At 48.1% G+C, this 25,236-nt stretch overlaps 1 protein-coding gene across 2 annotated transcripts in view; it reads left to right on the forward strand.

The window, feature by feature from the left end:
- Positions 1 to 25,236, forward strand: part of LOC144495536 (transcription initiation factor TFIID subunit 4-like) — a 151,254-nt gene that overhangs the window by 53,311 nt on the left and 72,707 nt on the right. For both annotated transcript variants that reach the window (XM_078215606.1, XM_078215608.1), the window contains exon 10: positions 13,093 to 13,262. In XM_078215606.1, coding sequence (XP_078071732.1) covers positions 13,093 to 13,262 — 170 coding nt within the window. The remainder of the gene's footprint in view (positions 1 to 13,092; positions 13,263 to 25,236) is intronic.

Below are 25,236 nucleotides of genomic sequence, written 5' to 3' on the forward strand. Positions count from 1 at the left end.
AGTGTTCACTTAAATGCATAAAATCATAGAGTCCCTACTGTGCACAAGGAGGCCATTTGGCTCATCGAGCTTGCACCGGCAGCAATCCCACCCAGACCCTATCCCCCATGTATTTACCCGGCTAATCCCCCTAACACTAAGGGGTAATTTACCATGGCCAATCAACCTAACCTGCGCATCTTTGGACTGTGGGAGGAAACCAGAGCACCCGGAGGAAACCCAAATCCTGAGGACTTAATGCTGAGAAATGTTTCTCCCCTGACTGGGGCGTCTAGTTCTAGGGGTTGTAGATGAGGTGTGGCTATTTCAGACTGAAATGAGAAATGTCTTCACCCAGAAGGTAGTGAATCTTTGGAATTCTCTACCCCACAGAGCTGAGAATGCTCAGTTGTTGAGTTTGGTCAAGGCCATAGTTGATGGATCTTTGGACACTAAGAGAATCCTGGGATGCAGGGATAGGGTGGGCATGGGGCGGCACGGTGGAACAGTGGTTAGCACTGCTGCCTCACAGCGCCAGGGACCCGGGTTCGATTCCCGGCTTGGGTCACTGTCCGTGTGGAGTTTGCATGTTCTCTCCGTGTCTGCGTTGGGTTTCCTCCAGGTGCTCTGGTTTTCTCCCACAGTCCAAAGATGTGCGGGTTAGGTGGATTGGCCATGCTAAATTGCCCCTTAGTGTCAGGGGGACTAGCTAGGGTAAATGCATGGGGATAGGGCCTGGGTGGGATTGTGGTCGGTGCAGACTCGATGAGCCGAACGGCCTCCCTCTGCATTGTAGGATTCTATGTAGAATTCAGGTAGAGGATCAGTTATTATCGTATTAAATGATGAATCAGGGTCTGTGCAGCCTACCTATTATGTTCTTGCGTATGTTTCATTTCCTTTTAGTTCACTGGTGTCAGTTGCTCCAGTGAGTAAATACCACTTCCTTTGTGTATGGGGAGTTCACTCTGGCAGCATGATAGTTCACTGGAGAAGAACATAATCCAGGAGTGTTTCAGTGGTACCTTCTTGCTCGGAGCCAGTTAACCATGTCTTTCGTCTCATCCTTTATTGAAGGTGGGCCATAAACACACTGATGGAGATGAGATGCCAGATACTCCCTCTGGCTGCCACCTGTTTCTTGATGTGATTGATTTATCTTGGTGGCCAAGTCTGTGTCCAGTGATACTGGGAGTGTCGTCCCCCGGACGAAAGCCTGGCCAAAATGTTAATGGACACCCTGGGCCACCCAAACTTCAGGATGCCGCTCTTGACCTCCCTTGATGGATCCAAAGGAATGCATAGCACTGCATTTGGCACAGGCTTAGTTGCAGGAGTTGCCAGAAAATAACAAGAGTTGGATATTGGGCTTCACTCCAGATTCTTCTTCAGCGTTTATTCTCATAACCGTCAACTCTTCCCCAGGTATTCACAGAACAATGGAGCTATTCGCCCAGAGCTGGGAGCTTGATTCCTGAGCACCAGGGCATGTCCGCTTGCCAGAGGACCTGCACACTGCATGCCTGGAAGCCAAGCATCCTCTGCATTCCTCTGAAGCATTAACCTGGGGCCAGGACAGAGCCAGCTTCTTTGTTGTCATGAGGAGATGCAGCTGAAGACTTATTGGAGAGGCTGTGCAGTGACCGGTAGAGACGTGCACATCACGTTCTCTTTTCGCGTTGTTGATCAAGTTAAAGTTTGTTTATTAGTGTCACAAGTAGGCTTATGTTAACCAAAAGAGAACATTTTGGAAAATCTCAGCAGGTCTGGCAGCATCTGTAAGGAGAGAAAAGAGCTGACGTTTCCAGTCCAGATGGCCCTTTGTCAAAGTGGTCATCTGGACTTGAAACGTCAGCTCTTTTTTCTCTCTCAGATGCTGCCAGACCTGCTGAGATTTTCCAGCATTTTCTCTTTTGGTTTCAGATTCCAGCTTTTACTTAAGCTTACATTAACATTGCACTGTGGTAACTGTGAAAATCCCCTAGTTGCCACACTCCAGCTCCTGTTCGGGTACAATGCGGGAGAATTTGGCATGGCCAATCCACCTAACCAGCATGTCTTTCAGACTGTAGGAGGAAACCGGAGCACCCGGAGGAAACCCACACAGGCATGGGGAGAACGTGCAAACTCCGCACAGTGACCCAAGCTGGGAATGGAACCCGGGTCCCTGGCGCTGTGCGGCAGCAGAGCTAACCACTTGTGCCACCGTGCCGCCCTAGTGATGTGTAAGTTGAAAGTGAGAAGCAATCTGTCACACAAATAAAAACAGGATACTAACTCTCTTTACCCACACATTAGACCCAGCATATTAACCTGTTGGGCACCTGGGTACTGAGGGCAGGCACTAATGGTTAAGATATTTCATTTCACGCAGACTTTGCAAGTAATAATACAAAGATCATGGAATTGCAATGGTCAGTGAGTAGTAGAAATGTGGAACACTCCCACTCGAAGGTCTGGGAACTGGGGAGTCAATGGGAAATTTAAGATACCAATCAGCCGTGATCTAACTGAATGGCAGAATAGTTTCAAGGGGTTAAAGGGTCTTTACTTGTTTCTACATCACACTCTCACCTGTGGAAGGTCCGCATCTGGTTCACTTACTGCCTCTTTTTTCATTGTTCGTAAGATATAGGAGCAGAATTAGGCCATTCAGCCCATCGGGTCTGCTCTGCCATTCGATCATGGCTGATATGCTCCTCATCGCCATTTTCCTGCCTTCTCCCTATAACCCTCCAACCCATTCCCAATTAAAAGTCCATCTAACTCCTCCTCAAATTTACTCACTGTCCCAGCATCCACCGCACTCTGGGGTAGCGAATTCCGCAGACTCACCAGCCTTTGGGAGAATTAGTTTCTCCTCAACTCTGTTTTAAATTTGCTGCCCCTTATCCTAAGACTATGACCTCTCGTCCTAGAATGTCCCACAAGAGGAAGCATCCGTTCCACGTCTACTTTATCCACACCTTTTATCATCCTGTATACCTCAATTTGATCTCCCCTCATTCTTCTAAATTCCAGAGAGTATCGGCCTAAACTGTTCAATCTCTCTTCATACGACAAACCCCTCATCTCTGGAATCAATCTAGTGAACCTCCCCTGAACTGCCTCCAATGCCACGACATCTTTCTTCAAATAAGGGGACCAAAACTGAACTGAAGGAAAATGATATTGAAACAATATATTACAACTTGCAAACAAACTGTGTGTGGTTGAGCGGTGCGTGTGTGGTTGAGCGGTGCGTGTGTGGTTGAGCGGTGCGTGTGTGGTTGAGCGGTGCGTGTGTGGTTGAGCGGTGCGTGTGTGGTTGAGCGGTGCGTGTGTGGTTGAGCGGTGCGTGTGTGGTTGAGCGGTGCGTGTGTGGTTGAGCGGTGCGTGTGTGGTTGAGCGGTGCGTGTGTGGTTGAGCGGTGCGTGTGTGGTTGAGCGGTGCGTGTGTGGTTGAGCGGTGCGTGTGTGGTTGAGCGGTGCGTGTGTGGTTGAGCGGTGCGTGTGTGGTTGAGCGGTGCGTGTGTGGTTGAGCGGTGCGTGTGTGGTTGAGCGGTGCGTGTGTGGTTGAGCGGTGCGTGTGTGGTTGAGCGGTGCGTGTGTGGTTGAGCGGTGCGTGTGTGGTTGAGCGGTGCGTGTGTGGTTGAGCGGTGCGTGTGTGGTTGAGCGGTGCGTGTGTGGTTGAGCGGTGCGTGTGTGGTTGAGCGGTGCGTGTGTGGTTGAGCGGTGCGTGTGTGGTTGAGCGGTGCGTGTGTGGTTGAGCGGTGCGTGTGTGGTTGAGCGGTGCGTGTGTGGTTGAGCGGTGCGTGTGTGGTTGAGCGGTGCGTGTGTGGTTGAGCGGTGCGTGTGTGGTTGAGCGGTGCGTGTGTGGTTGAGCGGTGCGTGTGTGGTTGAGCGGTGCGTGTGTGGTTGAGCGGTGCGTGTGTGGTTGAGCGGTGCGTGTGTGGTTGAGCGGTGCGTGTGTGGTTGAGCGGTGCGTGTGTGGTTGAGCGGTGCGTGTGTGGTTGAGCGGTGCGTGTGTGGTTGAGCGGTGCGTGTGTGGTTGAGCGGTGCGTGTGTGGTTGAGCGGTGCGTGTGTGGTTGAGCGGTGCGTGTGTGGTTGAGCGGTGCGTGTGTGGTTGAGCGGTGCGTGTGTGGTTGAGCGGTGCGTGTGTGGTTGAGCGGTGCGTGTGTGGTTGAGCGGTGCGTGTGTGGTTGAGCGGTGCGTGTGTGGTTGAGCGGTGCGTGTGTGGTTGAGCGGTGCGTGTGTGGTTGAGCGGTGCGTGTGTGGTTGAGCGGTGCGTGTGTGGTTGAGCGGTGCGTGTGTGGTTGAGCGGTGCGTGTGTGGTTGAGCGGTGCGTGTGTGGTTGAGCGGTGCGTGTGTGGTTGAGCGGTGCGTGTGTGGTTGAGCGGTGCGTGTGTGGTTGAGCGGTGCGTGTGTGGTTGAGCGGTGCGTGTGTGGTTGAGCGGTGCGTGTGTGGTTGAGCGGTGCGTGTGTGGTTGAGCGGTGCGTGTGTGGTTGAGCGGTGCGTGTGTGGTTGAGCGGTGCGTGTGTGGTTGAGCGGTGCGTGTGTGGTTGAGCGGTGCGTGTGTGGTTGAGCGGTGCGTGTGTGGTTGAGCGGTGCGTGTGTGGTTGAGCGGTGCGTGTGTGGTTGAGCGGTGCGTGTGTGGTTGAGCGGTGCGTGTGTGGTTGAGCGGTGCGTGTGTGGTTGAGCGGTGCGTGTGTGGTTGAGCGGTGCGTGTGTGGTTGAGCGGTGCGTGTGTGGTTGAGCGGTGCGTGTGTGGTTGAGCGGAGCGTGTGTGGTTGAGCGGTGCGTGTGTGGTTGAGCGGTGCGTGTGTGGTTGAGCGGTGCGTGTGTGGTTGAGCGGTGCGTGTGTGGTTGCGCGGTGCGTGTGTGGTTGCGCGGTGCGTGTGTGGTTGCGCGGTGCGTGTGTGGTTGCGCGGTGCGTGTGTGGTTGAGCGGTGCGTGTGTGGTTGAGCGGTGCGTGTGTGGTTGCGCGGTGCGTGTGTGGTTGCGCGGTGCGTGTGTGGTTGCGCGGTGCGTGTGTGGTTGCGCGGTGCGTGTGTGGTTGCGCGGTGCGTGTGTGGTTGCGCGGTGCGTGTGTGGTTGCGCGGTGCGTGTGTGGTTGCGCGGTGCGTGTGTGGTTGCGCGGTGCGTGTGTGGTTGCGCGGTGCGTGTGTGGTTGCGCGGTGCGTGTGTGGTTGCGCGGTGCGTGTGTGGTTGCGCGGTGCGTGTGTGGTTGCGCGGTGCGTGTGTGGTTGCGCGGTGCGTGTGTGGTTGCGCGGTGCGTGTGTGGTTGCGCGGTGCGTGTGTGGTTGAGCGGTGCGTGTGTGGTTGAGCGGTGCGTGTGTGGTTGCGCGGGGCGTGTGTGGTTGCGCGGTGCGTGTGGTTGCGCGGGTGCGTGTGCGGTTGCGCGGTGCGTGTGCGGTTGCGCGGTGCGTGTGCGGTTGCGCGGTGCGTGTGCGGTAAATGGTTCCAGGTGGTGGCTCGGACAGCTCTGCTTCCATAAAAAACCTTTCTGTTGAAAAGAGAGGTGCTAGTGAAGCTTTTTCTCTTCTACTCACCAGGACAAATGCAAGAATGCCAAATTTCAAGTGCTCACAATTTATACTACTGGATAGAAAGGTAGCTGTTGTTCAGTTTTAGTTGCAGCATGTGTGCACAAATAGATGGAGTAGCCATGAGATCTCCTCTCGGCCCATTGCCTGCTACCTTTTGATCAACTTCCACGAGAAATGCATTTTTGTGGAATGAGCCCTAACCATCTACCCCGTGCGTATTTCCGATGGTATGTTAACGATCTTTTAATCTGCGGTGTTGTGTAAGGATTTCCTCACGCACCTTTAGTACACTCCATCCTGTGCTCAAATCCACTTTTAAAGTGGAGCGGTCTGATGTGCTCCCTTTTCTCAATGTGCTGGTTGAGAGATCTGCTAATGGGATCTCCATTGCAAGCCCGCTCTCACCGATAAGGATTAGTAGCTGATGAGTGCAAGACGAAGAGATTCAGCAACATGGGGTGGCATGGTGGTTAGCACTGCTGTCTCACAGTGCCAGGGTCCCGGGTTCGATCCCCGGCTTGGGTCACTGTCTGTGTGGAGTCTGCACGTTCTCCCCTGTGTCTGCGTGGGTTTCCTCCGGATGCTCCAGAAGAGCTGTGTCCATTCCAGATTATCCTACAGCAGAAGACTAAATATTCTGGGTCTGTATTCCCTGGAGTTTAGAAGAGTGAGTGGTGACCATATAAGATAAGGATAAGATCCTGAGGGGCTTGACAGGGTAGATGGTGAGATGTTCTCATTAGTGGGAGAATCTCGAACAAGAGGATCTAGCTACAAGATAAAGGGCCGGTCATTTAGAACTGAGGTGCGGAGAAATTTCTTCTCACAGAGGGTGGTGAATCTCTGGAATTCTCTGCCCCAAAGAGTGGTTGACGCTGGATCATTAGAAATATTCAAAGTGGAGGTGATAAATATCTGATAGATCGAGGAGTAGAGGACTATGGGAAATGGCACAGGAAAGGGGTTGAGGCTGGTATAGATCAGCCAGGATCGTATAGAAGGGCGGGGCAGGCTTGAAGGGCCTAGTGGCCTACTCCTGCTTCTATTTCCTGTGATGTAACTCTTGAGGTGCCCCTCATCTGGGACAAAGATGACAAACTCAGCCCCTGGTGACTATTGCCAAATCTTCTTTCGGCGTCTGCATTTGCTGTTTCTCACAAACTTGTCACTATCATGTTGAATCTGCTTCTGTCACTGTTCCAGGCAGCGTGTTCCAGATTATTATTACTTGGTGTGGGCGAAAAACCCCTGATTCTTTCTCTAACTACCATAAATCTGTGACCTGCAGTCACTGACTCTCCTGCCTTTGGAAACAGATCGGCAGGATTGGATTTGTCCTGCTTTTTGTGGACAGGACATACCTGGGCAATTGTCTATGTTATCCTGTAGCTGCCAGTGTTGAAGCTCTAATGAAGCAGTTTGGCAATGGGCTTAGCTGGTGTTTTATTCATTTGTGGGACATGGGCATAGCTGGCTGTCCAGCAATTATTGCCTATCCCTAGTTGCCTTTGAACTGAGTCACTTGCTAGGCCATTTCAGAGAGCATTTAAGAGTTAACTACATTGCTGTGGCTCTGCAGTGACATGGAGGCCAGACCGGGTAAGGACGGCAGATTTCCTTCCCTAAAGGACATTAGTGAGCCAGATGGGTTTTCCCGACAATCGACAATGGTTTCATCGTCATCAGTAGATTCTTAATTCCAGATTAATTCCAGAATTCTCTAAATTCTTTAGTTTAGTTTATTTATTTGTGTCACAAGTAGGCATACATTAACACTGCAGTGAAGTTACTGAAAATCCCCTAGTCGCCACACTCCAGCGCCTGTTCGGGTACACTGAGGGAGAATTGAGCATGGCCAATGCACCTAACCGGCACATCTTTCAGACTATGGGAGGAAACTGGAGCAAACAGGAGAAAACCCACGCAGACACGAGGAATGTGCAGATTCCACACAGTCAGTGACCCAAGTCAGGAATTGAACCTGGGTCCCCAGCATTGTGAGGCAGCAGTGCCAATCACTCTGTCGCCCATTCTGGAGAACAGGTCTGGAACACAGACGGGATGTTGTCGAGGCCCCCTAGTTTTTGCCTCTTCCAGTGCCTTCAGCTGTTTCTTAATATCACAAGGAGCTGGTAGCCCTGGTGTCGTGGCTAATATTTATTTGTCAATCAACATCAAAACAGATTATCCAGTCATTTGTGGGAGCTAGCTGTGTATGAATTGGCTGCTGTTTCTGACATAATAGTGACTTCATGGAAGGACTTCACTCCTTTTATTCTTTCATGGGATGTGGGTGTCGCTGGCTGGGCCAGCATTTGTTACTCATCCCTAGTTGCCCTTGAATTGAGGACATTTACGAGTCAACCACATTGCTGTGGATCTGGAGTCACGTGTAGCCCAGACTGGGTAAGGACAATAGATTTCCTTCCCTAAAGGACATTAATGAACCAGATGGGTTTGTCCAACAATCGACAATGGTTTCGTAGTCTTCAGTAGATTCTTAATTCCAAATATATTTATTTTTAATTGAATTCAAATTCCACCATCTGCCGTGGCGAGATTCGAACCTGGGTCCCCAGACCATTAACTGAGTTTCTGGATTAATAGTCTAGCCATAATACCACTAGGCCATCGCTTCCTCGGACTTTTGGATCTCCTGAGGTTATGAAAAGTGCTGTCTTTTTTTCATTCGAGTGCTGCAGTGATGGATTTGCCCTACTCTGACATCACAATGTAAAGTATTTTTTGAAGCTCTTGAGGTAACTGAATAAGAGAATGGTTGACAGGAAAATTTGTGAGTTGCCTAATTTGTTTCCCCCCCAAAGTTACTAAACACAGTTATAATGCCATTTACTGAGGCACGCTTTACTTCTGTGCTTGTGATTTGCGAGTGTGCAGTAACTGAATGATTTCCAGAATTGGTTTATTGATTGCAGTTATGGTAATAATGGTGATAATTTATCAGACTAAAGGGATATAATTCTAGGTTATCCAAACTTAAGTTATAATGTCCAATTTGAGAACTGTGTAGTATGCTTGATATACCTCAAATTTAAATGTTTCCCTACTCAACACGTGGGTTTTATAAATAGAGGCTGAGTGTATCGTAAAAATTGTATTTATATGGTGCTTTTCATGACCACCAAACTTGACAAGGTGCTGGGTTTTTGTGGGATATTGATTGATGGGTAAATGTTGGCTAGGAACGGTGTCATGGGATCTTTCGCATCCACTATTGTCATTTATATTGATGATTGAGGTGAGAATATAGGAGGCATGGTTAGTAAGTTTGCAGATGACACCAAGATTGGTGGCATAGTGGACAGTGAAGGTGGTTATCTAGGATTGCAACAGGATCTTGATCAATTGGGCCAGTGGGCTGACAAATGGCAGATGGAGTTTAATTTAGACAAATGCGAGGTGATGCATTTTGGTAGATTGAACCAGGGCAGGACTTACCCAGTTAATGGTAGGGCGTTGGGGAGAGTTATAGTACAAAGAGATCATGGGGTACATGTTCATAGCTCCTTGAAAGTGGAGTCACAGGTGGACAGAGTGGTGAAGAAGGCATTCGGCATGCTTGGTTTCATTGGTCAGAACATTGAATACAGGAGTTGGGACGTCTTGTTGAAGTTGTACAAGACATTGGTAAGGCCACACTTGGAATACTGTGTACAGTTCTGGTCACCTTATTATGGAAAGGATATTATTAAACTAGAAAGAGTGCAGAAAAGATTTACTAGGATGCTACCAGGACTTGATGGGTTGAGTTATAAGGAGAGGCTGGATAGACTGGGACTTTTTTCTCTGGAGCGTAGGAGACTGAGGGGTGACCTTATAGAGGTCTATAAAATAATGAGGGGCATAGATCAGCTAGATAGTCAATATCTTTTCCCAAAGGTAGGGGAGTCTAAAACTGCAGGGAATAGGTTTAAGGTGAGAGGGGAGAGATACAAAAGGGTCCAGTGGGGCAATTGTTTCACACGCAGGGTGGTGAGTGTCTGGAACAAGCTGCCAGAGGTAGTAGTGGAGGTAGGTACCATTTTGTATTTTAAAAAGCATTTAGATAGTTACATGGGTATAGAGGGATATGGGCTAAATGCGGGCAATTGGGACTAGCTTAGAGGTTTTTAAAAAAGGGCGGCATGAACCAGTTGGGCCGAAGGGCCTGTTTCCACACACCCTGCTCAGGCAGATTGGAGCCACAGTTTGATGTCTGAAAGAAGGTATCTGCGATGGTGCAGCACCCACTCTACTGCCTCAGAGTGTCAACTTTGATTTTTTTTTGTTCTCGAGCCCTGGAGTTGGACTAGAGCTGGGAACCGAGGCGTGAGTCCTACCAACTGAACTACAGCTGGCTAGTAAGAAAACTTTGCTGAACATTTATAAATCACTGGTTACGCCAGAGTATTGTATCAAATTTAGGAAGGATGTCATGACCTTCGTGAGGGTGCAGAGGAAACTTGCGAGTTTTGCCAAAACATGAGGGGCATTTAATGCTGAGACAGAAGGAGCTGGTGTTGTTCTTGATGTGGAGAAGTTCAAGGGAAAATTTAATAGAGGTGCTCAAAATTAATGAGTGATTTTGAGGGAAATCGTTTCCAGTGCCAGGTGGGTCAGCGATCAGAGGACACAGATTTAAGGGCGGCACAGTGGTTAGCACTGCTGCCTCACAACGCCAGGGACCTGGGCATTCAGCCTCTGATCTTTGGGTAAGCATTCTCCCAGGCGGCCTTCACGACACAGGACAACACAGAATTGACGAGCAGAAACTGATAGCCAAGTTCCGCACACATGAGGAGGGCCTCAACCGGGATCTTGGATTCATGTCACACTATCTGTAACCCCCACAGCTTGCCTGGACTTGCAAAATCTCACTAACTGTCCTGGTTTGAGACAGATCACACCTCTTTAACCTGTGCTTAACCCTCTCTCCGCTTGCATTGTCTGCACCTGTAAAGACTTGATTACCTGTTAATACTCGCATTCCAACCATTATCTTGTAATTGAGTTTGTGTCTATATATACCCTGTTGGTGAAACAAATCCTGCACTCACCTGATGAAGGAGCAATGCTCCAAAAGCTCGTGCTACCAAATAAACGCTTCTCGGCCTTTTGGCTAAGATCAAGTGTAGTATGGAGAGGATGCTGCACTTGGTCGAGGTCATTAGGTTACATTGAAGCTTCATATGTTTCATATGAAGCAATTTTTAAAAGCGGCATCTCGGCCTTTTGGCTAAGATGCAAATGAGCCCAAGTCTTGGAGGAGGAACCTCCCCCTTCTCCAATCAGCTTGGCTCATGTAGATCGGGCCCAGGACGGGGTGGTTTGGTCGCTTGCCCTGTCTTGTCAGCCTGGATCGGAAATGTCTCAACTTGTTGAGACTCTGAATTGGATTTGATTTGATTGAATTGGAAAAGTATTAAAAACAAATAAAAAATAAACCTGTTGGACTTCAATCTGGTGTTGAGACTTCTTACAGAAGCAGTTTCAGTAATATCCTTCAGAAGGAAATTGCCAAATCCTAATGGGAAATATTCATTAGATAGCTCTTGCAAAGAGCTGGCGTCGATGCAGTGGGTTGAGTTGGGCTCCTCTCGTGCTACAGGATTGGATATTTGTGGTAAATAATAAAGGGGAAATAAACATCTGGTTAATTTCCACTGCATCCCTTGACTGTATTGTACCTTTTGTAATGCGCCCTGATTGGTGCGTTAGTGATTGAATATTTGGTTCCATCAACAAAACCAGCATTTCAATTTGAATGCAAACTTAGCAGCAAATTGTTGAATATTGTTTTGCTTTTCTGCCGTTGGAACTTGTAGGGGACGAGCTTTGCAATGTCGGGACTCTTGTTGTATTTTATAAAATTTGTACGGCTCATGGCCTCGATTTTCAAACTTAGTGCTTTATCCGAATGTGGAACTTGGCAGCAGCAGACGTTGAGACAAATAATATAGCTGGATTTGAGAGGAAGCTGGATAAACACAAGATAGTTTGAGGTGAAGTCAGGTGGGAGGAGGGACCAGCAAACACCTGTTGGGCTGAATGGCCTATTCTTGTGCTGCAAAATTCTGCATGATTCTACATGTGCTTTTACTAAAAGTGAACCTGTGTAACTTAAGTGAATGACATGACTTCCTACGGTGCACCGTTGTTGTGTCATCGCAGCCGCCAATACATTTTGGGCTGTAAAGCTGACCGCATACATTTTTTCCTCTGATGCAAGTCTGATTATTTTGAAGTGTGTTGCAAAGTAGATTATGGAAGGAGCAACAAAAGTTGACTGCTGAAAGTGATGCTGGGCTGCGATCGACCACTAAGGGGTGCCACAGTATACAGTGATGAGAGAAATATTCTGAGTTCCAACCTTTCTCTAGTGTTACATAAGTGAAGCAGCAGGGGGCCACTCGGAATATGTTTCAGGAACTAATCCTGAAGGCCTGTTGAGAAATCCCAGAGTGGGTGAACAAATATATGTTGTGACTCTAGCTATGGAAGAATATATCCCCATGTTTATTTACAGATCAGTCCCCAAGACCCCACCTACAGTTTTGTGTGGTCATATAAAATATTTTGAAGAATCACTGTTCAAGAATCATAGAATCCCTCCAGAAGGCCATTCGGCCCATCAAGCCTGCACTGACGACAATCCCACCCAGGCCCTATCCCCATAACCCTTGCTAATCTCTCTGACACTTAAGGGACAATTTAGCATGGCCAATCAACCTAATCTGCACATCTCTCAGACTGTGGGAGGAAACCGGAGCACCCGATGGAAACCCACGCAGACACAGGGAGAACGTGCAGACTCCGCACAATCACTCAGGGCCAGAATCGAACCCGCATCCCTGGCACTCAGGCAGCAGTGCTAATCACTGTGCCACCATGCTGCCCCAATATCCTGACCAATATTCCTCCCTCAATCAACATTGCTAAAACAGGTGGTCATTATCACGTTGCTGGTTGTGGGAGATTTGCTGTGTGAGTAGCTGAGAGAAAATACGTTGAAAGGCTGAGATGAAGCGAATGGAACTGGAGGAAACTTGTGTGATGTTTTGCGGGAGATGGGTGACATCGTGGTAATGTCAGAGGCACAGGCGAATGCTCGGGGGACACGGGTTCAAATCCCAGTACGACAGCCGGAGAAATTGAAGTTAAATCTGGCTTTGAAAGCTAGTCTCCGTAATGGCGACCATAAAACCATCATCTATTGTTGTAAAGACTCGTCTGATTCATTAATGTCCTTCAGGGAAGGCAATCTGCCCCCTTACCCTGTCTGGCCTACATGTGACTCCAATGTAGTGACTCTTAACTGCCCTCAGAAATGGCCTGGGAAGCCACTCGGTTGAAGGGCTGACAGGAGTGGGCAACAAATGTTGGCCTTGCCAGTGTCGCCCACATTCCCAGGAAAGAATAATTATTTTAAAACACCGCACGCGCTAGTTAAATGCTGTTTGTTCTGTGTAATTCTATTCAATTTTTCTTACAAAGATGTAAAACTGGTTTCATTTCTGATCATTTTGTGTGTGGCAAATAATACCCTTCTCCCTTGGCTTCTAAATGTCGGTTTTAATTTTCCAGGGATGAGGATGACATCAATGATGTGGCCTCTATGGCCGGTGTCAACATCAATGAAGAGAACGCACGCATCCTTGCAACAAACTCCGAGTTGGTGGGCACTGTCATCCGGTCCTGTAAAGATGAAGCATTTCTCTCCTCTGTATCCCTGCAGAAAAAAGCTTTAGAAATAGGTAGGTAACTGGATACCAGCACAATGAAATTTCCAAGAGGTGTAGGTGGTCAGATTCACTTTCGGGAGCGCAAGAGCGGGTGGTATCAGATCTGCCCATTACACGATTGAGCCCCGGGGAGGTGGTGGGAGCAGGTACGATTGTGGCATTTAAGAAGCATCTAGACCCGTCCATGAATAGGATGGGAACGGAAGGTTACAGACTCTGTAAGTGCATACGGTTTTAGTTTAGACGGGTATCATGATTGGTGGAGGCTTGGAGGGCAGAAGGGCCTATTCCTGTGCCATACTGTTCTTTTGTTCTTTGACTTCAGCAGATAGGGTGCTGTGTGTGCCTTTGTTACCTCCGAACTCGACTGCTGGCTGGCATTTCACCTTACACTCTGCATGCATGAATCTTCAACCTAACTTGTACTAAGTCCCAAACTCCCGCTCATCCCCTGTGTTTGTTGACCTACATTGGCCGCTGGCCTGGCAATGCCTCAGTTTCAGAATTCTCACCCTTGTTTCCAAATCACTCGATGGTTCATGCTCTTCCCCGTCTCTGTAATCTCCTCCAGCCCTGTACCCTGCCTCTGTAATCTCGTCCAGCCCCAGTAACCCTCCACAATCTTTATTTCCCTCCAATTCTGGCCACTTGAGCAGCCTGATTTCTATTTGTCCCAGCGCTGGCTGCTGAGACTCTAAGCTCTGGAATTCCTTTCTAAATCCCGTCCCCTCATGCCCCTTTAAAGACACTTCTTAAACTTACCTGTGACCAAGTTTTTTGCCTCTGTTCCAATATCACCTTGTGCCAAATGCTGCCTAGTTACATTCCAATTACATGTTACTTACTGTTGTTACTACTTTGGAAGATAGTGCCACAGAGGTAATGTCACTGGACAAGTAACCCAGTGGCCCAGGCTAATGCTCTAGGGACGCATGTAAAATTATATAAGAAATATATAAGATTATGAAGGGAATAGATAAGATAGAAGCAGGGAAGTTGTTTCCACTGGTTAAACTAGAACTAGGGGGTATGGCCTCAAAATAAGGGGAAGTAGATTTAGGACTGAGTTGAGGAGGTGGTACTTCACCCAAAGGGTTGTGAATCTGTGGAATTCCCTGCCCAGTGAAGCAGTTGAGGCTACCTCATTGAATGTTTTTAAGGCAAGGATAGATAAATTTTTGAACAGTAAAGGAATTGAGGGTTATGATGAGCGGGCGGGTAAGTGGAGTTGAGTCCATGAAAAGATCAGCCATGATCTTATTGAATGGTGGAGCAGGTTCAAGGGGCCAGATGGCCTACTCCTTCTCCTAGTTCTTATGTTCTTATGACACAGGTTCAAATTCTACCATGGCAGCTGGTGGAATTGAAAATCAATTAATAAATCTAGAATACAGAGCCAGTCACAATAATGGTGCCCATGACAACAATTGCCAATTCTTGTTAAAAAAAAAACCCCATCTGGTTCAATAATGTCCTTTAGGGAAGGAAATCTGCCGTCCTTACCTGGTCTGGCCTACATGTGACTCCAGAGCCGCAGCAATGTGGTTGACTTTTAACTGCCCTCTGAAATGGCCGAGTGAGGCACTTGGTTCAAAGGCAGTTAGGAATGGGCAATAAATGCTGTCTCAGCCAGCGACACCCACATCCCATAGAGTCACAGAGGTTTATAGCATGGAAACAGGCCCTTCGGCCCAACCTGTCCATGCTGTCCAATTTTTAGCACCAAGATAGTCCAAATCGCCCACATTTGGCCCATATCCCTCTCTACCCAACTTACCCATGTAACTGTCTAAACGCTTTTTAAAAGACAAAATTGTACCCGCCTCTACTATTACCTCTGGCAGCTGGTTCCAGACACTCAACACCCTCTGTGTGGAAAACATTGCCCCTCTGGACCCTTTTGTATCTCTCCCCTCTCACCTTAAACCTATGCCTCTAGTTTTAGACTCCCCTATCTTTGGGAACAGAGATTTGGCTGAGCGCCCAGTTCTCTGTTCTCGCTTACAGCAGTGACGGGGCATCAACGGCTGGAGAATTCCGGCCATGGTTATGCCAGTTTATGCGCTGTAAATACTGTGTTGATTAAGATTACACAGCTTCATCACTGAACTGAAAAGCATGTCCAACCTGACACTTGGACAAGTTCCGGTTTCAAGGGAAATCATGGAGGTCACAGCTGCAGTAATGTGTTTACCCCAACAATATCAAGGCATTTGTCCTTTTGTTGCCTTCAAAAAAAAATCAATTCTCGACCAAGCATTTCAAACTGCCTGCCGTCAGTGGGCGCGAAGAAAGTCAAAGGAGCCACAAGCAGAAGAGAAATAACACAAAACAAGCACATTTCCTGAGAACAGGACATCCCAAAGATTTTTTATAATCAATGTTGAAGCACTTCGGAGGTTCAGGAGCGTGGCAGCCAATGTGCATGCAGCACACTCTCTCAAACACCCAAACTACCTTATCTATGCCCTTCATTATTTCATAGACCTCTGTAAGATCACCCCCAAGCCTTCTGCGCTCCAGGGAAGAAAGTCCCAGTCTATTCAGCCTCTCCTTGTAACCCAAACCATCAAGTCCTGGTAACATCCTAGTAGATCTTTTCTGCACTCTTTCTAGTTTAATAATATCCTTTCTATAATAGGGTGACCAGAATTGCACACAATATTCCAAGTGTGGCCTTACCAAAGTCTTGTGCAACTTCAACAAGACGTCCCAAATCCTGAATTCAATGTTCTGACCGATGAAACCAAGCATGCCGAATGCCTTCACCACTCTGTCCACCTGTGACTCCACTTTCAAGGAGCTATGAACCTGTACCCCATGATCTTTGTTCTGTAACTCTTCCCAGCACCCTACCGTTACCTGAGTAAGTCCAATCTACCAAAATCGCATTTATCTAAATTAAACTCCATCTGCCATTCATCAGCCCACTGGCCCAATTGATCAAGATCCTGCTGCAATCCCAGATAACCTTCACTGTCCACTATGCCACTAATCTTGGGTGTCATCTGAGATGTCTTCCCCATTGTCCTGGCCAGTATTTACCCCTGAACCAACATTACTTGAATATCTGGTCATCATCGCATTGGGTGTTTGAGAGAGTGTGTTGCATGCACATTGGCTGCCACGCTGCTGAACCTCCGAAGTGCTTCAACATTGATTATAAAAAATCTTTGGGATGTCCTGTTCTCAGGAAATGTGCTTGTTTTGTGTTATTTCTCTTCTGCTTGTGGCTCCTTTGACTTTCTTCGTGCCCACTGACGGCAGGCAGTTTGAAATGCTTGGCTGAGGATTTTTTTTTTGAAGGCAACAAAAGGACAAATGCCTTGATATTGTTGGGGTAAACACATTACTGCAGCTGTGACCTCCATGATTTCCCTTGAAACCGGAACTTGTCCAAGTGTCAGGTTGGACATGCTTTTCAGTTCAGTGATGTAGCTGTGTAATCTTAATCAACACAGTATTTACAGCGCATAAACTGGCATAACCATGGCCGGAATTCTCCAGCCGTTGATGCCCCGTCACTGCTGTAAGCGAGAACAGAGAACTGGGCGCTCAGCCAAATCTCTGTTCACTTCAGGCAGTCATGATGTGGAGATGCCGGCGTTGGACTGGGGTAAACACAGTAAGAAGTTTAACAACACCAGGTTAAAGTCCAACAGGTTTACTTGGTAGCAAAAGCCACACAAGCTTTCGGAGCTCCAAGCCCCTTCAGGTGAGTGGGAATTCTGTTCACAAACAGGGCATATAAAGACACAGACTCAATTTACATGAATAATGGTTGGAATGCGAATGCTTACAGCGAATCAAGTCTTTAAGATATAAACAACGTGAGTGGAGAGAGCATCAAGACAGGCTAAAAAGATGTGTATTGTCTCCAGACAGGATAGCCAGTGAAACTCTGCAGGTTCAGGCAAACTGTGGGGGTTACAAATAGTGTGACATGAACCCAATATCATGGTTAAGGCCGTCCTCGTGTGTGCGGAACTTGGCTATCAGTTTCTGCTCAGCGACTCTGCGACACACGACGGCGCAGAGTCGCTGAGCAGAAACTGATAGCCAAGCTCCGCACACATGAGGACGGCCTCAACCGGGATATTGGGTTCATGTCACACTATTTGTAATCCCCACATAACCCCCACAACCTGCCTGGACCTGCAGAGTTTCACTGGCTGTCCTGTCTGGAGACAATACACATAATTTTAGCCTGTCTTGATGCTCTCTCCACTCACGTTGTTTGTATCTTAAAACCTTGATTAGCTGTAAGTATTCGCATTCCAATCATTATTCATGTAAATTGAGTCTGTGTCTTTATATGCCCTGTTTGTGAACAGAATTCCCACTCACCTGAAGAAGGGGCTTGGAGCTCCGAAAGCTTGTGTGGCTTTTGCTACCAAATAAACCTGTTGGACTTTAACCTGGTGTTGTTAAACTTCTTACTGCACTTCAGGCAGACCAGAGAATCCTGCTGGCATGAATGGCCAGAGAATTCTGGCCCATGTGTTTCAGCCCCATGTGTGCCTTCTCTTGCCCCTCTTTGTCTAACCCGATCAACATGTCTTATTCCTTTCTCCCTCCTGCTTATCGAGTGAATCTACAGTCCACTTTTTTGACTCAACTGCTCCCTGTAGTGGTAGCAAGAAGTCTCGCAACACCAGGTTCAAGTCCAACAGGTTTATTTGGAATCACGAGCTTTCGGAGCGCTGCTCCTTCATCAGGTGAGTGATTCCAAATAAACCTGTTGGACTTTAACCTGATGTTGTGAGACTTCTTACTGTGCCCACCCCAGTCCAACGCCATCTCCACATCATGGCCCTGTCGTAGTGAGTTACATTATAACCTTTCTCTTGGTGAAGATTCTTTTCTATGAATTCATGCAATGTGGACGTCATTGGCAAGGCTGATATTTGTTGGCATTCCTAAATGCCCTTTAGAAGGTGGTGTCACGCGGTGATTCTTACTAGATTTATTAGTAACTTTCATATATTTATGGTTCCCTGATTCTTGGGGCCTGATCGTGAGAGGGAGTGGAGGTAAAAGCACAGTTGTTGCATCTCCTGCACTTGCATAAGAAGGTACTGTTGGCCACGGAGGATTGTTAACAGATCCTCGCCCCCCCCCCCCCCCCCCCCCCCCCCCTCCCTCCCTCCCGTGGGCCTCACGGAGTATGCAGTCCCCTATTGACTGAGGGGAGGAGACTTGCTCAACAGGAAAGGAGCAGCTGACGTTTAAAACCAGCTCTCCATCTGGACTGGGCACTGTAGGTCACCAGGCTTTGACTCGAGTACTGTCACCGCAGAAGTGGCACTTTATTCACCGTATAAATAAAGGGTGTTGGTCGCGGGACACTCGCCTCAGTGAGCTTATTACCGGTATCATGGGAAAGGGAGGGGCTGTTGGGGTAATTGAGTGGACCAGAGCATCACAAGGGGAGTGCTGGGAATGAGGTGCTGATGGTGGCATCGTACCGTGAATGACAAAGGGTGACCTGTTGAATATGGAGGTCAGAGCAAAGGGGACCTGATTGGGAGGGAGGGGAAGGGGTAAGAGCATCATAGAACAGCACAGAACAGGCCCTTCGGCCCACGATGTTGTGCCGAGCTTTATCTGAAACCAAGGTCAAGCTATCCCACTCCCTATCACCCTGGTGTGCTCCATGTGCCTGTCCAATAACCGCTTAAATGTTCCTAAAGTGTCTGACTCCACTATCACTGCAGGCAGTCCATTCCACACCCCAACCACTCTCTGCGTAAAGAACCTACCTCTGATATCCTTCCTGTATCTCCCACCATGAACCCTATAGTTATGCCCCCTTGTAATAGCTCCATCCACCCGAGGAAATAGTCTTTGAACGTTCACTCTATCTATCCCCTTCTTCATTTTATAAACCTCTATTAAGTCTCCCCTCAGCCTCCTCCGCTCCAGAGAGAACAGCCCTAGCTCCCTCAACCTTTCCTCATAAGACCTACCCTCCAAACCAGGCAGCATCCTGGTAAATCTCCTCTGCACTCATCTCATCTCTACCCTATCGAACTCTTTCATAATCTTGACCTTGATTTATTTTCCTCGTGAGAAGAGGCTAGGCCTGCTCAGACTTTTTGATACCTGTGTAAGCTCCGTTCTACTGTCACCCTCATCATTTTTATTTTGTGCAGCCTCAGCGATGAATCGATATGCTTGTTTTGTGCTACACTATAATCTCAGTGCACATAAATAAACATCTATTTTCCAAAGCAGCAGTGAATACTCAGCAGGTCAGGCAGCACCCGTCGACATAGAAACAGCTGGCATTTCCGGTTGATGACCTTTCATCAGAAGGGGATCACGTCCGGCCCTTTTCCTGCACTTCAGCTCTCGCCCCTCCACTCCCCTCCTGATAGGGTCCCCTCTGCCCTGGCCTCCGTACATGGCAGATCCACCCAGTCATTTGCGGTGTGATGCCACCATCACCACCTCATCGCCAGTCCTCTTCCTCCGCCGCCCCCCCCCCCCCCCCCCCCCCCCCAGCATATTTCTTTGCGATACTCTGATTTTGATTTGATTTATTATTGTCACGTGTATTGGGATACAGTGAAAAGTATTGTTTCTTGCACGCTATACAGACAAAGCATACCGTTCATAGAGAAGGAAAGGAGAGAGAGAGTGCAGAATGTAGTCATAGAATCATAGAAACCCTACAGTGCAGAAGGAGGCCATTCGGCCCATCGAGTCTGCACTGACCACAATCCCACTGAGGCCCTACCCGCTAATCCCGCTAATAGTGTTACAGTCATAGCTAGGGTGCAGAGAAAGATCATCTTAATGCGAGGTAGGTCCATTCAAAAGTCTGACAGCAGCAGGGAAGAAGCTGTTCTTGAGGCAGTTGGTCCGTGACCTCAGACTTTTGTATCTTTTCCTGACGGAAGAAGGTGGAAGAGAGAATGTCCGGCGTGCGTGGGGTCCTTAATTATACTGGTCCACTCTTCAATTGACCCAGCATCTCCTCCCTTTCCCGTGGTGCCTTTGCAAGTGCAGAAGATGCAACACTTGTGCTTTTTTACCTCCTCCCCTCGCACTGTACCAAGCCCCGGATACGCGTTCCCTTCCAGATAAGCAGTGATTTTTATGTGCGCGCCAGTTCGGTATGCTGTATTCATTGCCCACAATGCAGTGTTCTCTACACTGCGGGAGACCAAATGCAGGTTGGGTGACTGCTTTGCGGATCACCTCTCGTTCAGTCCACCAGCGTGATCCTGAGCTTCCAGTCGACTTGTCATTTCAATTCTCCATCTCGCTCCCACTCTGACCTTTCTGTCCTTGGCCTCCTGCAATGTTCCAGTGAAGCTCAAAGCAAGCTCGCGGAATAACATCTCATCTTTCGACGTGGCACTTGACAGCCTTCTGGAGTTCAGCAATCTCAGACTGTAAACTCTGCCCCCGTTTTGTTTCCTTTCCCTTGTGCAGGTTTTGGTTTTACTCTTGTTTTTTGTTCTCCAGGTGTTAGTGATTCATCACTCTGCCATTTGCACCTACTCTAAACTTATCACGCGGTTCCTTACTTGTTCCATTACCCCTTTGGCCTTGCACCATCAGACCTTCTGTCATTTAATCCCTCTCGCCTTCCCACAGATCACAGGCCTTTCTCCCCCCCACCCATCCCCTTTCACTTGCTTAAAACCTGTTACTTTTATTAGTTTTATGATTTATTATTATTTTATAATGTATTATTGCACTGTATTGGAACACACGTGATCCTGGGGGGATTTAATTCTGGGAGGATATTTCCCCTTGTGGGAGACTCTAGAGCTAGAGAACATTGTTTAAGAATAAGAGACCTGCCATTTTAGACCGAAATGAGGAGAGTTTGTTTCTGCGGGTTTCTGGTATGTGAAGGCAGTGGAGGCTGTGTCATTGAATCCATAGAATTCCGACAGTACAGAAGGAGGCCATTCAGCCCATCGAGCTTGCACCACAACAATCCCACACCATAAGACATAGGAGCAGAATTAGGCCACTCGGCCCATCGAGTCTGCTCTGCCATTCAATCATGGCTGATTTTTTTTCCTCATCCCCAATTCTCCTGCCTTTTCCCCATAAACCCCTGATCCCCTTATTAATCACGAATCTATCTATCTCTGCCTTAAAGACACTCAATGACCTGGCCTCCACAGCCTTCTGTGGCACAGGGCCTATCCCCATAACCCCATGTATTAACCCCACTAATCTCCCTAACCTACATACCTTGGGATACTAAGGGATAATTTAGCATGGTCAATCAACCTAACCTGGACCGTGGGAGGAAACCAGAGCACCCGGAGGAAACCCATGCAGGCATGGGGAGTACGTGCAAACGCCACGCAAACAGTCACCCGGGCCTGGAGTTGAACCCAAGTCCCCAGTGCTGTCATTGGATTTATTCAAGGCTGAGTTAGACAGGTGCTTAACAAACAGAGGAATCGAGGGTTACAGTGGAGCAGATGACCAAGGGGAGTTAAGACCACAACCAGATAAGAAGTCTCTCAACACCAGGTCCAAGAGGTTTATTTGGAATCACAAGCTTTCGGAGCACTGCTCCTTCAGGAGGTGAGTGGACTCAGGTGAGATGAAGGAGCAGCGCTCCGAAAGCTCATGATTCCAAATAGACCTGTTGGACTTTAACCTGGTGTTGTGAGACTTCTTACTGTGCCCACCCCAGTCCAACGCCGGCATCTCCACACCATGACAACCAGATAAGCCATGACCTTGTTGGACGACAGAGCGGACTCAAAGGGCTGAATGGCCTCAGTGCTGTATGTGCATTGGGTCAGGTACATTAGCCCTATTTCCTTCCCCACTGTGCTGCCAGATCTGCTAAGTATTTCCTGTATTTATTTCTGATTTCCAGTATCCGCACTATTTTGCCGTTGTTTTCCGAAGGTTGTGATTAAAAGGAAGATGCATAAAGAATTGCTTTTGAGCACTCTTGAATTAATACAGCACAAAGTGCTGAAGTCTAAGGCCGTTAGCCCATTTTAACAGTCCTGATAATAGATAGAATGTGCTGTTATTGTCTTCATTTTAGCTTCATCCCATACTGAGCCTATGGGTGTGACTGCAGAATCTCCCAGATACCTTTTCTTTGAAGCCTTGAGTGAAAGTAGCCCCTGCAACTGGAGTTAATTTAATTCCAGCTGGATTCTGCCCAGGTAATTTGTTAATAAAATCCTGCCCTTGTTTTATGCGAGGTAGTTTCGAATGCATGTTTCATTGGGTTGCAATTTTTGATTTAGAAGCAGCAACAAATAAAGGGAGTTGTTGCGGTGGTTTGTCCCTTACTGTCCTGTGCTTAAAAATAAAAGTTTGTTTGAAAAACGAGGCCCTTTTCAAAAGTCATCTTGATTTTTTTTTTCCTCCCAGGGATTATTTTTTTAAATGCTAAATTGACTGAGTCTGTGCAGACTATTTTTGTTCTTTTTTTAAAGTTGTATACTTGGCTTTTAACAAAGAGGTAACTGGATAGGGAAGTCTGATTTGTTCTGGTGTGCTTTACGGCTTGCTTTCTTGACTGCAGCTTGATCTCTCTTTTTCCCCTGAGCGAGTTTGTGGAGCCTGTGAAAAACAGCAAACGCCCAAGGTGCCGGTTTAATGAGTTGTTTCTTCCCCCGCTCCCACCCACCCCCCCCCCCCCCTTTCTATTCTGCTGGTGTTTCTATCGGCCCACTGTTCTCATTTTCACACTGCCCTTCGTGTAATTGCTGAACTATATAGGAGCAATCGGGAGGGAGAAGTAAACCCTCCTTATCTGTAGACATCTTCTTGCATCATCGTGAAACCTGATTTGAAATGGTTATTTGAATGACCCTTCCAGTTAAGTTGATGCAGGTTTCCATTTTTTTTGTTGTGAATTGCATTCCACCCCCCCCCCCCTTCCACCCCCCCCCCCCCCCCCCCCCACCCCATCCCACACATGCTGTTTCTTAAGTCGTCTCTCTGTTCCACCCCCCCCCCCCCCTCGAGTGGCTTCGGAGAGTTTGTGGAAACCCCCAAAGGCACTTGCTTGATCCTTTGTGTTACTTCCATTGATTGTACCTGTTGCTGGGAGGGTGGTTTGTCTGGTGTGTAATTCATGCACATAAATAGACTGCCTCGGGAGCTGCAAATCTTCCTCCCAGCTTCCTCGGAACGTCCTGAGCCACCTGCAAAAAAAAAAGAAAATCCCCATCGATTCACTGTTGTGTAGTTTTGCTCTTCAGGCTCCAATGACGGGAGTTATGCTTTTGGTTTTTTAAGTCCTGACTCTTGCACCATCTCTTGTTGGTAGATAAGGAGGCCTTATGCGCACACACACTGCAGCTTTACTTTGCATGCCAAATTGGAGCATCTCTGATTCCTCCAGAGGTTGCGGTCGATGTTCATTTTTCCTAAGCCACCTCATTCTCTTGGCACAGACTCTATTTTTGGTCACTTACCGTACAAAAGAGCGATCAGACAACCTTCCAGTGGATTTTCCTATTTCTTCGTCTGCTCCCCCAGCAGTCCATAATGCTTAGGATTGTTGGGGAAAGGGTAGCACAGTGGTTAGCACTGCTGCCTCACAGCACCAGGGACCCGGGTTCAATTCCAGCCTTGGGTCACTGTCTGTGCGGAGTCTGCACATTCTTCCCATGTCTGCGTGGGTTTCCTCCGGGCGCTCCGGTTTCCTCCCACATTCTAAAGGCATTCAGGTTAGGTTGATTGGCTATGCTAAGTTGCCCCTAGTGTCAGGGATATTAGCAGGGTAAACGTATGGGGTTGCGTAAATAGGTCCTGGATGGGATTGTGGTCAGTGCAGACTCCATGGGCCGAATGGCCTTCTGCACTGTAGGGATTCTATGAATTGCTCCGATTGTCACTGCAGTGGTGGGAGGTGGTTCACGCGGACCATGGATCAGTTGTTACGAATAGATTGTTAACATGCTGTCGAGTTCTGAATTGGTTGTTCTTCAAACCCTGCGTCACTGGTGGTGCCAGGACTTTTTCCCCAATTAAGCAACTTCTCTGGGATTATTCCTAAATATTAGGAGCTGGGTTAAGCCATTTGGTTCATCATGCCTAGTCCGCCATTCAATAAGGTCATGGCTGACCCGACTGTGACCTCATCTCCACCTTCCACCCTTGCTGATCGAAATCTATCTCGGCCTTGTATAAATTCGATGACCCAGCCTCCACTGCTCTCTCGCGTAGAAAATTTCAAAGACCTCCGAGGGAAGAAATTCCTCCTCCATCTCCATCCTGGATGGGAGACCCCTTACTTTGAAATGCTGCCCACCTAGTTCTAGTTGTTAGCATTTTCAGCCTGCTGATGGGTGGACAGTTCTCTAACAGTGTATCTGTGGGAGATCAGAGTTAGGAAGCAGAGCGCGCATGGTGTGTCGTAACTGGAGACAAAGAAAAACTTTCCAAGTGCAGTGCGATGTTATGGAGAGAGATTCTGAGAGACGATTCAATGCCATAGTGCAGTGATTCCAGGATGGTGTGTTTCTGGGGCTTCTCACTGATGGGCTGCTCTGGCCCTTGCGGGGTCAGGTCGGGCAGAAGCACTTGAATCACATTTTACTTTTTAACACTGATTTGCGCCTCTGGTTTTCTGGAGCTTTCTGTTCCCCTTCACTACCCTCTTCCCCCCCCCTTCAGCCCGTATTGCCATTGACCCTGGACCCAAGTGTGTTTCGTTTCCTGCTCCTCTGAGCTGACAGCTGCCCGCACCTCCCAGTCTGAACCATCTTGCCCTCCATCTCTCAAGCACCTACCTGATTGTGCGCTTTTGAGTCCCAGTGCACACAGCTGGCCTGCAGGCCCACCTGACCTTGTGCCAGTCACCCACCTGCTCTGGGAGGCCTTTCCAGTGTAAATCTCTTGTGCCTGCAGTTTAAAAGTTTTTATTTATTAGTGTCACAAGTAGGCTTACATTAACACTGCAATGAAGTTACTGTGAAAATCCCTTAGTTGCCACACTCCGGCGCCTGTTTGGGTACACTGAAGGAGAATT

Source organism: Mustelus asterias, chromosome 7, assembly GCF_964213995.1.
Source record: "Mustelus asterias chromosome 7, sMusAst1.hap1.1, whole genome shotgun sequence".
Classification (NCBI taxonomy): Eukaryota; Metazoa; Chordata; class Chondrichthyes; order Carcharhiniformes; family Triakidae; genus Mustelus; species Mustelus asterias.